Source organism: Acanthopagrus latus, chromosome 16 (assembly GCF_904848185.1).
Source record: "Acanthopagrus latus isolate v.2019 chromosome 16, fAcaLat1.1, whole genome shotgun sequence".
In the NCBI taxonomy this organism is placed as follows: domain Eukaryota; kingdom Metazoa; phylum Chordata; class Actinopteri; order Spariformes; family Sparidae; genus Acanthopagrus; species Acanthopagrus latus.
In genome coordinates, this window is record NC_051054.1 from 15,700,356 (window position 1) to 15,712,822 (window position 12,467).

The 12,467-nt window shown below is 41.4% G+C and overlaps 2 protein-coding genes across 4 annotated transcripts in view; both read right to left on the reverse strand.

Moving 5' to 3' along the window:
* LOC119004625 (pleckstrin homology domain-containing family G member 3) overlaps positions 1–750 on the reverse strand; it is a 31,397-nt gene extending 30,647 nt beyond the window's left edge. Inside the window, exon 1 of one of the 3 annotated variants that reach the window (XM_037071721.1) lies at positions 393–750. The gene's annotated coding sequence lies outside the window, so the exon portion shown is untranslated. The remainder of the gene's footprint in view (positions 1–392) is intronic. The other 2 variants (XM_037071722.1, XM_037071723.1) reach the window with 2 other exon arrangements.
* A 1,889-nt stretch (positions 751–2,639) lies between these two features.
* Positions 2,640–11,079, reverse strand: spint1a (serine peptidase inhibitor, Kunitz type 1 a). The gene is made up of 10 exons (XM_037072232.1): positions 10,113–11,079; positions 9,387–9,544; positions 9,075–9,216; positions 7,038–7,205; positions 6,707–6,754; positions 5,948–6,079; positions 5,761–5,811; positions 5,457–5,627; positions 4,088–4,147; positions 2,640–3,685 (listed from the first exon to the last, which is right to left on the reverse strand). Exons 1-10 carry the CDS (start codon positions 10,525–10,527, stop codon positions 3,501–3,503), a joined length of 1,530 nt encoding a protein of 509 aa, XP_036928127.1. The 5' UTR covers positions 10,528–11,079; the 3' UTR covers positions 2,640–3,500.
* Positions 11,080–12,467: the final 1,388 nt, after the last annotated feature.

The window sequence follows — 12,467 nt, forward strand, 5'->3', positions numbered from 1 at the left end:
TACACGAAAGACAGAACTCTGAAGTGAATTGAATTCATTAGCAAAAAGTCACGCATTCAGATATTTTGGAACTTTTAATGACCTTTGAGTCGGTTTGTTTTTTTATTTATTTTGTTTTGGGGTTTTGTTTTGTTTTTTGGTGAAAATCAGCAATTGTAACGTTAAACATATGCCTTTTCGCCTTTTTTTTTTTTTTTTTTTTACAGCTCTTACCGTTCCTGACAAAAGCTAATAAAAATGTGCTGTGTTTCCCAACAGCACTCAAAAACACAACATTCAGTATCGACTCACAGGAGAAACCCTCCTGACATGTAAAAGTGAATTCAGCCTGCATCACAGCTAACGCCGAGTTAGCTCATGTTTGGAAAAGTTGTCAAGAGCGCTTCACGTACCGAATTCGCCAACTTCTTTCCCGTCCGACGACTTCTGTCCTCCGTAGTTTCTTGACGAAAAATCTCAAAGTTACTCCGTTGGTTGTATTCTTCCTTTTCACATGTTAAACGCCGCTGGGGCACGCACGCATACACATCCCACCGCAGGTCATGAGCTCGCACTGAGCACGACTCCCAACCACTGCTGCATCTTTGAAGAGCGTCGAAGAACTGGCGCTGCGTTCACGACCGGTCGGAAATATACCGACTGTTGATGAACGCAAGTGAACGCGACAATAACGCGAATCTCATCTGGTTTCTCGGTTATCAAGATAGAAAATGTTTTAGGTTTTTTTTCAAAACTTTGTATTTTACTGCACAGTTGTCATTACGTGGCCTCTTTAGTAAATGAATAATGCTGGATGGATGTATTTTGTTGTTTCTTCACATCTCATTAAAAATAGGTACCTTGAAGTAGACAGATAAGATTAAAGTCGTTTGCATCTTTTTAAAAAATCATTTATATTACGTTTGTTGGTAAAAACAAAACAAAACAAAACAAAACAAAAACAAACAAGAAAACTATCAGTTGAAGGCCATCAGCCTGGAGGATCTATAATCTACGAGGAGCAAGTGAATGTCACCGACGACCGCCTGTTTTTGACAGGCAAGTATTTGTTTGGGGAGAGGTGTTCCCACATCAGAACATCTGGCCTGCAGAGGTCTGCAGTTTCTATCGGTGTGACGTCGTTCGAAATGAGGCAAACAAACAGTATGTTCTTCATACCCATCCAAGTACTTTCACTTCACTCGTGGGACATATATGCAAACCAATGACAGGCTTGAGAAAGAACATAATAAATTGTAACCCTTCCAATTACTTTTATGACGCTTAGGTCAGTGGACTGGGAGGGTGGACGACCCACAAAGGATGCTTCAGTGAATCAATTGGGTGGGTGCTAATTTATGGTTGGCTGATTAAATAGAGAGGGGCGCTTTTCGGCATTCGCGCAGCCCCCTCTCTGCCTCCATAGGGCTGTGAAGAAAACAATATGCTAGATGACTTAAGAAGAGTCGTCCAGCATACTGTGAGTGTCAGAATTAAGCTTGTGTTGTGTGTCTACAGAGTTATTATAGAGTAAACATGCTTGAATGAGTTATGTGTAAACATAGCAATAGCAAGAGGTACGCTATCACAATGATTCTAAATAAGGCAAATACGCATTAAGCAAAGAAACAGAGTTATTGTAGCACAGTTTTATTTAACTTTAACTACACAATGCTGCTGAGTTAAATCTAATGAAGCAATGTCGCCATCTGTCGGCAGTAAACGACAGTGCCTCTGTCTCTGTCAGCTGGTGAACCACTGAAACTTGGACGTTACCAATGATCCAGTGAAGGACATCTTTTTATATTCATCTGATTGATATTTGCTGAAAAATGTCATTAACTATGAACCTTTAAAAAACACCAGAATCCCCAACGTGACTGGAGGAGGGGGACAAGAACCACATACAAGTTTAATGTAGGAATGCATATCATGAATAAGAGGTAGGGATACTTGCTTAAGCGCTATTGATGGTTGTGATAGATATAAAAACTTCCCTTTTCATAAAAAGTATGACAGAAATCATCATCCCCATCTTCGTTAGTTGATTAAGAGAATGCCACAACGTCTTGCTGTGAAGCTCCAGAAATGTTTTGGGGAAAATGAAATTTCACCCGACTTTTGACCCTTAAGGGTTAAGTAGATAATGACTAAATTGTAATTTTGGCTGTACTTATCCTTCAAGATATGAAAAAGATTATTGTTCCCATATAAGGAAACTTAAGAGTCAGAGCACCAAAAGTAAGTAAAAAAGAACATGCACAGTCTTGATAATTAATCTCTCAAGACTAAACAAAAACACGCTGTTACGCAAGAACATGTAGACACGTTCGTAACACTGTGATCCCACCCTCTCGCTGAAGTTACATAATGCAGAAACAAGTGATGGGGAGGTGGAGTGGCTCTGGCAGAGACACCATTCGCCCTATTACAAGACACTCTATCATCAAAATGATCTTGAAGCTCTTTATCTGAGGATGAAGAGTTACATAGTGTTGCTTAAAATTCAAAGGATGGACATGAACTGACATTATGCTAGATGGAATCGTGCAGATTGTCGCGTCTTGGTGCAGCAAAAAACATATGTGGTATTTCTAATGCATGCAGCCAGCAGAGCAGCAGTCAGTCACAACCAGGTCCACAAACGAGTTGGCAAGATCTTTGGAGTTAATTCTTTTATTTAGTATAAACTTCACGATACTGCCAAAGTTTCAAAAACCTATATCAGGTCATATGTACAAAGTTTAAATTGTTGAATATTCAACAACAAGGCGGCTTTATAAAGGTATCAATAATCATTATTTGATGTGTGCACTATGCTTGCTCTAACAACACTCATGTCAAATCACTGCAGAATAACCTTATGTAAAATATCACTCTAAAAACTCTAAGATTATGTACATTATGCAAGTATGTTATTCAGTGTAACAATGAATGAACAAGATAAAAACAAATCTGACAGAGAGAAGAGGTGGGGCAGGATTACAGGAAGTTAAAGGGATCACCGTATAACATAAGACATCCACACAAATTACCAGAGCTTGTTTTTAAAAACATACAAGGGAATCTAGACTCTCACTTGGAAGTCACTGACCAATGTGGACTTCAGGGTCCGACATTAAAACGCTCTATTTTAACAAGAGCTGTTCATTGACAAATATCGGATCATTTAGGCAAAACGAACAAAGTCAAAAACGTAAAAGGAAATTTACCTGGTCTCATGGTAATCTACCACTGCACTAATGAAAATCCTTCCCTTTTAACCTGAGCACAAACTCACAACATTTTAACAGGTCAATGCATTATAAACAAGCTAAAAGTCAAATCATTAGACATCACATTTCATCACCGCAGAAGATATTCTGCTATCTGCACACATCACCCTCACAAAATACATCCACATCAGGAGAAACTAAAAACAGATCCCCTCCAAACTTAGTCAGCGGACATGGTTTCCCCTCTGACCAATCCGAGTTTGTTCAGTGGGACGACAAAGCTCCGACAAGTGAGTGACTGAGTGATCAGATGGGCTTGGTGGTGCTGTTGTAGACCAGACGCTCTCTGTCCTCAAAGGAGACCGGAGGGGGGTTGACGAGCACACGCTGGTGTTGTGAGGATTTCTTCCTTCCCTTCATGAGGCAGTACAGCAGGATGCCCACCAGGATGAGGACGGCTAGACCCAGGATGGCAGCTATTGCTAGAAACACTGTTAAATATATGAATATACATTATCAAAAGTTCACTTGGTGGTTGGTCATCATATATAGACTCGACATTAAAGACTGTCACAAAATTAAAATGCTGCTCTAGGTTACTGAGAGTGAATGGTCACTTAAGGCTGGCTCAGAAACAGAAATATAAACGTTTACTGTCTGGTACTAAAGCTGGTTGGGGTTTCTACGGCTAATTTCCCCATTCCTGACAACTGTAAAGGAGCTCGCTTCGGATCAACCTCTTTGCCCATTTTTGGATAAGCCGTGAGTTAGGCAGAGTCAGCCACTGCCATGATGGCAATGGCCAAGGTGCATATCTTGACAATGGCTCTTAGTGACTTATGGGTGATGGGATGGAGACTACATCTGTGTATTATTCACAAAAATGTACATACTTGTATGCTTTTCATCCTTAAAGGCCTCATGTTTCTCATTTCTTGTAAATACGTCCTTTTCTGAAATGAACAAAAGAGACACGATATAGTTAGAATGTTTCATAACTGTAAGTAAAACATAAAATCTAGACTTTTCTATGTAGGAAACTGCACCTGCAAAAACAGTTTTTGGCCATTTGGGGGCAGCGGAAACAAGCTGTGAAGAAGACTGACACCACCTCTCTCAAAGAATACTCCACCAGTATAAACCTTGTCTATTACATTGTTGAACTTATGATGGACAGTTTTTTTTTTTTTATAATTATCAGACTCAGTGCAGCAGAAACAAAGATGGAGAGTTTTATTCCTTAAACAACTATTTTGTTCTCATTACTTTTCTAAAACCTGCTGCCTACATTACATTACACAATGCAACACCACCTCCATAGCTGCATTTAGGTCACAGCAATGCGGTGGTGCAAACAGGAACCAGTGAGCAGAATTAACTTTGTACATTTTTACTTTGTGCAGTGTTTGCATTGTGAAACATGTTATAACCACATTGTAGTTTCTTGTTCCATTTTCACTCTTTGTGAGCATGCGGTACTAACCTCCTGTCTTTTTTAACATGTGCTAACCAGTGAAGCTGTGTGTGACCTTCAGAGAATTGCCATACCAACACCATTTGGCTTTGGGTGGCCATGTTTTTCCAGGCAGATGCACTGAGGTGTGTGTAAATTGGAAGTTTTCTCTCAAAGTGTCCAGCAGTCATAGAGTAAAGCTAGGTTGCATTTAGAGTCAGGCCATAAAACCAGAAAAATGAACTTAAAGATGCCTGCAGAAGTTAGTTTTAGAGGCTGGTTTTAATTTTCTACGGATTTCTCAGGACAAGCGACTCCAATCCCAGTACATGTTGTCATTTGCTCATTCAACACTGATTGACGCAGTTCAAGTACTAGTTTCTCATTGTAGAGAAAGTGTTGTAGCAGTTTTATATGAGTTTTGAACACTAACAAAGAAGTGCAACTTCCTGATAAATTAGTAACTGAGAGTTAACATTTGCACTTCACCCTGTCCACGGAGTTTCCAGCTGCTCCCCCATGGGTAACCACAGGTGACAGCTGGTGAGAAAACAGCCTGCGGCAGTAGAAAGGGCAGGCATGGGGTGGAGAGCGGTAGATGAGAATGGCGACCCAAACAATAACATTGCATCAACAAAATAAAAAAATTCAGATGAACTGGTGTGACAATGAGTACTGGGAAAATGATACCATCTTCATGTATCTTGAGAGGTGAGGCCTCTCAAAGTGTGTATTTTTATTTTAGGTGTATGTTGATTTACCAGGATGCATTTATACATAATGCTCACCAAGCGTTATTAACAACTCACCTGTTACCCCGCGGCAAACCTTCATACAGGCCTCCTGACTGTCAAATCTGTTATCATTTCCTGAGCATCCGCCATAGTTGAAGCGAGAGCACATCTTCTGATAAGGGTCGTAGTACCACTTGGTGATACTGTCTCTGCAGGGTCCTGAGTCAGGAAGCTCTGTGCAGCGCACTGTGAACCACAGTAAAGGAGCAGATGGAGTGAAATTATGGGTAAAACAGTTTTATTTTTACAGCATGTCCAAATTGAAAAAAAAAACATGATAAACTTATAGGCACAAATCACCAAGAAAAAGTTGAAATACCTTTCTGTTCGTCCAATGGAATCTGCATCAGAATACGAAAATTGTTGCCCACTATTTGGCACACAGAACACAATTCAAGTTAGTTTGTCTTTCGAGGAAACAGTCTATCAGTGTCATATCATGTCTGCTGGTAGAACTCCATGAGCCAATATGAAAATGAAGCCTAATTTGCACAGTCGCTGCTTACACTTATCGCATTCCCGCTCATCGGAGTTGTCGCTACACTGTGGCGTTGAGTCACACTCCAGGCCCGGATCCAAACAGCACCCATTATCGCAGGTGAACTGCTCTGTTGTACAGGGAGCACCGCATTTTTCTCCTGCGGCACACAAACACAGACGACATCGCCACTTAATATTGCATGAGAACTGTTGCTTCAAAGCAGCTGTGTTGATATTTTCGTAATATCAACATTTGGAAAAAAAAAAAAAAATGTGACGCAGTGAAAGGGGTTGATCTACTAATAAACCTCCAGGTAAATATCACATTAAGCAGCTACCCTCAGCCTTATTGAGCTTTATAGCAAGACTGTTTAGCATCCCACGACTAGCTGGTGAACATTACTGGAGCAATTAGCAGATTCAGCAGCTTAAGAGTCAGATATGTCCCTAAGGTGTTGGCAAAGATCAGAAAACCAATAAATGACTTAAATCATATCTGTGAAACAAAATCACAGAAAGATTAAATGATACAAGAATTAACAAAATCTGGAAATACACATGTTGCCTTTGCTCTTAAGTGTTCCTCATATGCCAACAGTAGGAGGCATATACCTTTAACTGGCAGGACAGGAATGTGCTGCTGACCTGACGTCACCCACAGACAGGATCATTTTTATTTTCATTATCAACTTTCCACTTGTTGAAAAGAAGATGGACTGAGATAAATGTTTCAACAATGGAGTAAAATTGTGTTGACTTTAAAACATAGAGCAGAATTCACCTACCTTGAGAGTCAGGAATAGGAAGACCTCGACCTGATTTACTACCCTTCTCTGAAAGACAAAACAAAACAGTATTACTATCGGATCATTATGTTAACGATAACATGTTTAAATGTCAAATGTATTGTTCAGCATGCAACTAGTGGAGACTCCACTAAGTCACTGGCCAAGTGAAAAGGTAGTCCGTCACTGTTACACCCTCTGACTCGAGTTGCCCAGCTATGCTAAGCTAATGGTCTCCTAGCTATAGCATCATATTTACTGTAGCTGTGAGAGAGGCAAAGATTAATTCACCAGAGTAAAATTCATGTGTAAAGGCACAGATCATAGATACCTGAGCCGGCGCAGGCGTTGGTGCACTCGTCGCTGGTGAGATAATTGTTGAGGTTCTCCCTGCAGCCCCCGAAAATGAACTGTTCGCAGGTCTCTGACGCAGCATTGTAATGCCAGCGAGGGAAGGAACCACGACATGGCCCAATCTTCTTCGGAGCCATACAGTGGTCTGGTGGGACATGAAACCAAGGATTAGACTTCATTCACAATGAATAACTGAAGGCTATCGCGGAAAATCGGTGGTTATTTCATGCCAGCATTACACTACTAGATCTCACTGGTAATGCTTATCACATTTGAAAAAACTGTTGCGTCCCACTGGCGGCAATCTCTTCATTTTTGGGAGAATCCACCACTGTGAGAAGTGCAAGTTTGAGAGTTAGTGATGTTGATGTGATTGTTTCCCGCACTGCGATGTCATGTACATGGTTTAGCTAGTGCGATCCAGTTAGAAATCATCAAAGTTGTCGATGGTACTCAACAATCTCCCTCGGAAGTCGTCTCTCTACAGGCTGGAAAGTACCGTTCTAATGAGTCTGAGATGATCTCACCAGAGACAATATAACACTTGTCATTTTGCTTCTATAATCCAGTCCGGCTAACCATTAATAGTTTTGTCTTGTATGTCACACCACATACGGTGGGATTCTTTTTGTCCTTTGTCCTTACTTGCTACTTTGTCTGTCTTGTACGCAGACACATGTACGATGACACACAGAGGTTCTTCTGTCTAGAGAAACGTGACAGAAAACCGGATGTGGTGAGTTTCAATAGACACTGAGGTTGAAGGAAGGGAGGAAATCGGGGCATCAGCAAAACGCTCATGTACAGCGCTGCCGTTTCAAGACGCAGAAACTGTAAGCTACACTTGCATTACCAAGTTCTCATGATCACATCACAATGGCTGTAACTGCTCCTCAATCCATTCATTATTGTGGTGTAAATGCGGCAACATTGACATGTAGAGTTGCTACCATGCCTACTCCACTCCGCCGAAGCACATTCCAAACACTATCCAGGACGCGAGCTGTTAATAAGTAACCGAGCCACAGAATGGTTAAAAGCCTTTTTCTTGTCCTTTAGACGGAAACCAACCTACAACCTTCAAATACAGCCACCAGAAAAAAGAAAGAACTTTGAAACGATAAGAACATAAATCACTTTTGATCAAGAGGATCACAGACTGTTCGTGTTTGTGTAACTCAAGCAGAAACCAGACTGACGGGTTTCGTTGAGTCGGGGGTGGAGGGAGTGGGATGGGAGCAGGGGAGCTGTTAGAACCACACTAGCTGCAGTCACTTCCATTTACCAGGGAAAAACTCCAAACGTGCCATGCCGAGAGAGCCTCATTGGAGCTTCTTTGTGTTTTGTTTCCAGAGAAGAGGCTGGGATAGCCCACGTGGCGCCATGCGTAGCTTTTAACAAACCCACGTCGCAACACAAGGAAACAACTTCTTCAGGACTACTGAGGACCAATAATGTGAGCTTTTATCTCTCTATCTTTATGCTGTTTCGTCATTCAGTCTCCAGGAATGAGTCAGGCATGCCATGACAGGTTTGATCACAACTAACGCAGAGTGGCTTCGTTTGTGACAAATGCCAAACAATGAGTGAGTCGAGTCCCCCCCCCCCCGAAAACCATTCAGGACAACTGACATAACACAAGTCACACCTTGATCAGAAACCGATAGGCCTATTTGGTGCTTTAAATTTAGATAATGAAAAACATTAAATGATTTGAATGCAAGAAAATACTTATAGACCAGGATAAAGAGAGGCACTGTGCTCCTTTTGCTGTGTCCCAACATTTAAAACACATGGCAGGTGACTCTGAATAAGCCGAAGACAACTGTCAACAAACACAGTGACGTATGACTCATGTTTACAGATGAAACTCAACCTCTTCTCATGCCAACCGCCCCCCATGAGTCTCTATTTCCAGAGAAACTACCGAAACAGAGGCACACAGTTCTGAGGTTCAATTTACACACTCAGATTTTGTGCAACTCTAAAAAAAATATCACTTCCCCATACTCACGCTCAGACTGCTCGGGGGTAAGAACCAGGACGGTGACCTTGGTGGAGTCTGACTGGCCGCTGTTGTCTGTGACGGTCAGCTGGAACTTGTACACTCCAGATGTAAGATTGGATACGATAATCTGGTCTTCAAAGTTGGTTTTCTGCAAGGCAAAAGGAAAGACAGTGATTTCTTGATGGGGGAGTTTCAACAAAGCAACAGGCACAGATACACAAGCGGACATTTTGAGATGCAAGATTAATAGTAGTTCAAGTATTTATTTTTTTCTAATGTTCCCCAAAAAAATCGACTCTCAGAAGCCTCTCTACTCACCTCAATGACGGCGTGAGGGTACACGGTGAGCATATTCCACAGGTAGGACACAACCCGCTGGTCATCCGAGCTGGTGATGCCGTTCAGAGTCACGGTCTCCCCAGGCTGGACCACCAGGTCCTGGCCTCCGTTGGCAGTGGGTGGGCGGTCAGACACGGCTGGAGAGAGACCACGAAATCAGTGTTTATCACATGTACAGTAAATTGTGCTTGGGTGAGCTAGTATTACAGATCCAGGTGGAACACCTGAAGAGGCAGAGGTGGAAAGAGAAACCTGAACTGCAGTCCTTGATGGCCTGACGTGTGTCAACACGCTGAATTGAAGCTTTCTGCCCTAATTCAGGGGCCTCACATAAACCACTGAAAAGACATTAGCCTACTTAAGTACTCACATTTCAATTTCCCCTGATTAAATTTGGTATGTTGGCATACAACCTTGGTTTTAAAAAAGTGGGCCAGTGGTGGGAGAAATTACATTTAGCTCAACAGATGTTGTCCCAAAAAAAGAATGCAGCCTAACAATGGCTGTTTTCATCCTTCATACCTTTTCATAATCCTATATCTGCAAAACACGATTATCCACTTCTCCTGAAACACAATCAAAACTATGACTAATCTCAGTGATCCCACAGATAAGGGGGCCCCTAGAGTGATCATCTCTACTGGAGCAATTTGATCAAATACAAATGTCTTTCTCAGGATTCGTTTGTTTGAGGTCAGGACTTACCTGGGGGGGCAGCCACCTGAAGATAACCGTCATAGACGGTGTCCAGAAACTCGCTCATGTATCCTTTCTTCCTGACGAAGCGACACACGTATTTCTTCTTGTACAGACAGTCAAACAGAAAGCAGGACTTGACCGAGCCTTCCTCTTCGTCTTCTTTCTCCATGACAGCGACATTGCACTTCGGCTCCTTGCAGCAGGCGCTCACGCAGTCCCTGTGTCGATCCAGTTTCGGCGACGAGATGTAAGTCGCTCCGTCTTTCACAGACTCGTCGACATCGAGAACGAAATCATCCCGACCTTTCTTGAACTGGGCGAAGCACTCCTGGCCGGTCACCTGGCCACAAGCGGAGTCCAGAAGAAACCCCAGCAGCAGGAGCGCAAACGCTCCCAATTGTCCTTTGAGCAATAGTTTCATACTTTTTTTTAAGTCCAAATATAAAAATATATATTTTTAAATAAAGTCAGATCACCTTATCACGACGGAGAAGTCACCAGAGAATAATAATAATTTAAAAAATGACGCGTATTATTTCAAAAAGGCGACTTCTTCCAGGAGAGTTTAGGCCGCAGAGTGGAGAAACGACCTCCTCACAGAAGTCTCAGTTCGATTTAAAAAAAAAAAGAAAAAAAAGAAGTAAACCTCCTGACTTCCTGTCGTGCATCAAGAAACGCTTCAACAAAAACCTCCTCTTCAGGCGGGTCTGATCTTTCACGGGCCCGAAACTTTCACAAGCAAACCGCTCGTGTGATGTCGAGTGAAGTCCGAGCAGTCGACGACATCGGCCAGGTGACTCACCTGAGAGATACAGGAAGTGAAATTCCACCCCCGAGACGCCACTCCCTTCTGGCTGTTACATGACTGGGGCTCCAAACAAAACAACGACTGGATTTTTGTGTGTGTGTGTGTGTGTGTAAAGAATCATTGTTGAAACTTGCAGACATGTGTAATGTTAGAAATGGTCCAACTGTGACAGGGGATGTGGCCCTTCAAAGAGAGGAAGCAGAATTCAAAAACCCTTTCTTCTTCTTCTTCAATTCAGAATCCATAGGCGAGAGCCTGCATGCTTCTGTTGTTGTTGGTTTCTGAGGTATGGACTTACATTCTTTCACTTCTAATAGTGAAAACCCTAGTTCTGAAAAGTGCTCAGAACAAAAGGCTCTTTCCTCTCAGATTATCTTGTGTATCTGTTCAAAATAAACGATTATGCCAGTGTTATCCTTTTTGTTTTGGTCATACTTGTGCTGTTTTACTATGTCTAAAACATCAACTTTAAAGGGGCTCCGTGCAAACAGCCCAGTAGCATTAAATATCTCAATAACAAATCCTCTTAAGGCCCATATAGACAACTAAGAGAGACATGGCCAATAAAAAGTGGCCAGTGAAAAGTGATTAATATATGTAACTACAAATTGTTTCTTGGAGTCCCTATATATATTTAAATTACATGTTAAATGGCCATCAGCTTCATAACATGTAAAGTGTCAATTTAAATGCAAAGTTTTTCTATCATGCAGTGATAACATGTAACTAAGTACATTTACCCAAGTACCGTACTTATGTACAATTTTGAAATACTTGTACTTTACCAGAGTATTTCCATCTTCTGCTACTTTAAACTTCCTCTCCACTACACGAGGCAAATATTGGACTGTGGCAAATTAGTTTGACAACTTTAGTTACTTTTCAGATTGCAGATTGAGTTATTTTATCGACATATATACTCAAGTACTATGTGTATGGGTGCCTTCTGCAACACTAGTATAGTGCTGAGTCACTGTGAATTAATTTTCTAGTCTGATTAAATTAGATTAATGCAAATGTATACAAGAGCTGTGTGTTTATTCAATGATTGCGTATAAAGCTAAAGGGAGTTTCTACACAAACATAAATGTGTCTTTCAAGTGCTTCCTCTTCAACAATCATACATAAAACAAGTGCTTTTCACATTTTTTTTTCCTATATTCTGCAATTACGTACATCCATTAAATTGGGTCACGCCAATACTGGGATTAATTTACTAACGACGATGAGCAATGACCTCCTCTATGGTTTATTTAGTCATAATGGATTTCCCCATGAATGTAATCCTACAACCAAGTCCTCAAACAAGGTCAAAAATTTGTACAAGAGGTCAGTGGAATTTTTTTGTTACCCCATATGTTGGGTCACTATGAGAATCAGGTTTATTGACCAAGTATGTGCAAACATACAGGAATGTGACTCTGGTATTTACTTGCTCTCAGTGTGACGCACAGAACACCCTGCGTGAAGATGCAAATATACAGCAGCTAAAGCAATAAAACCATGCTTCTATGAAGTAGCCGTAAAATGGGTGTGTATACATAACTATATTT

Coding starts and splice junctions, on each gene's coding strand:
- spint1a (XM_037072232.1), bottom strand. CDS start 10,527: ATGAAACTATTGCTCAAAGGACAATTGGGAGCGTTTGCGCTCCTGCTG. Junction 5,628..5,760: donor TCCATTGGACGAACAGAAAG/GTATTTCAACTT, acceptor TGTGGTTCACAG/TGCGCTGCACAGAGCTTCCT. Junction 3,686..4,087: donor TAAGGATGAAAAGCATACAA/GTATGTACATTT, acceptor TATATTTAACAG/TGTTTCTAGCAATAGCTGCC.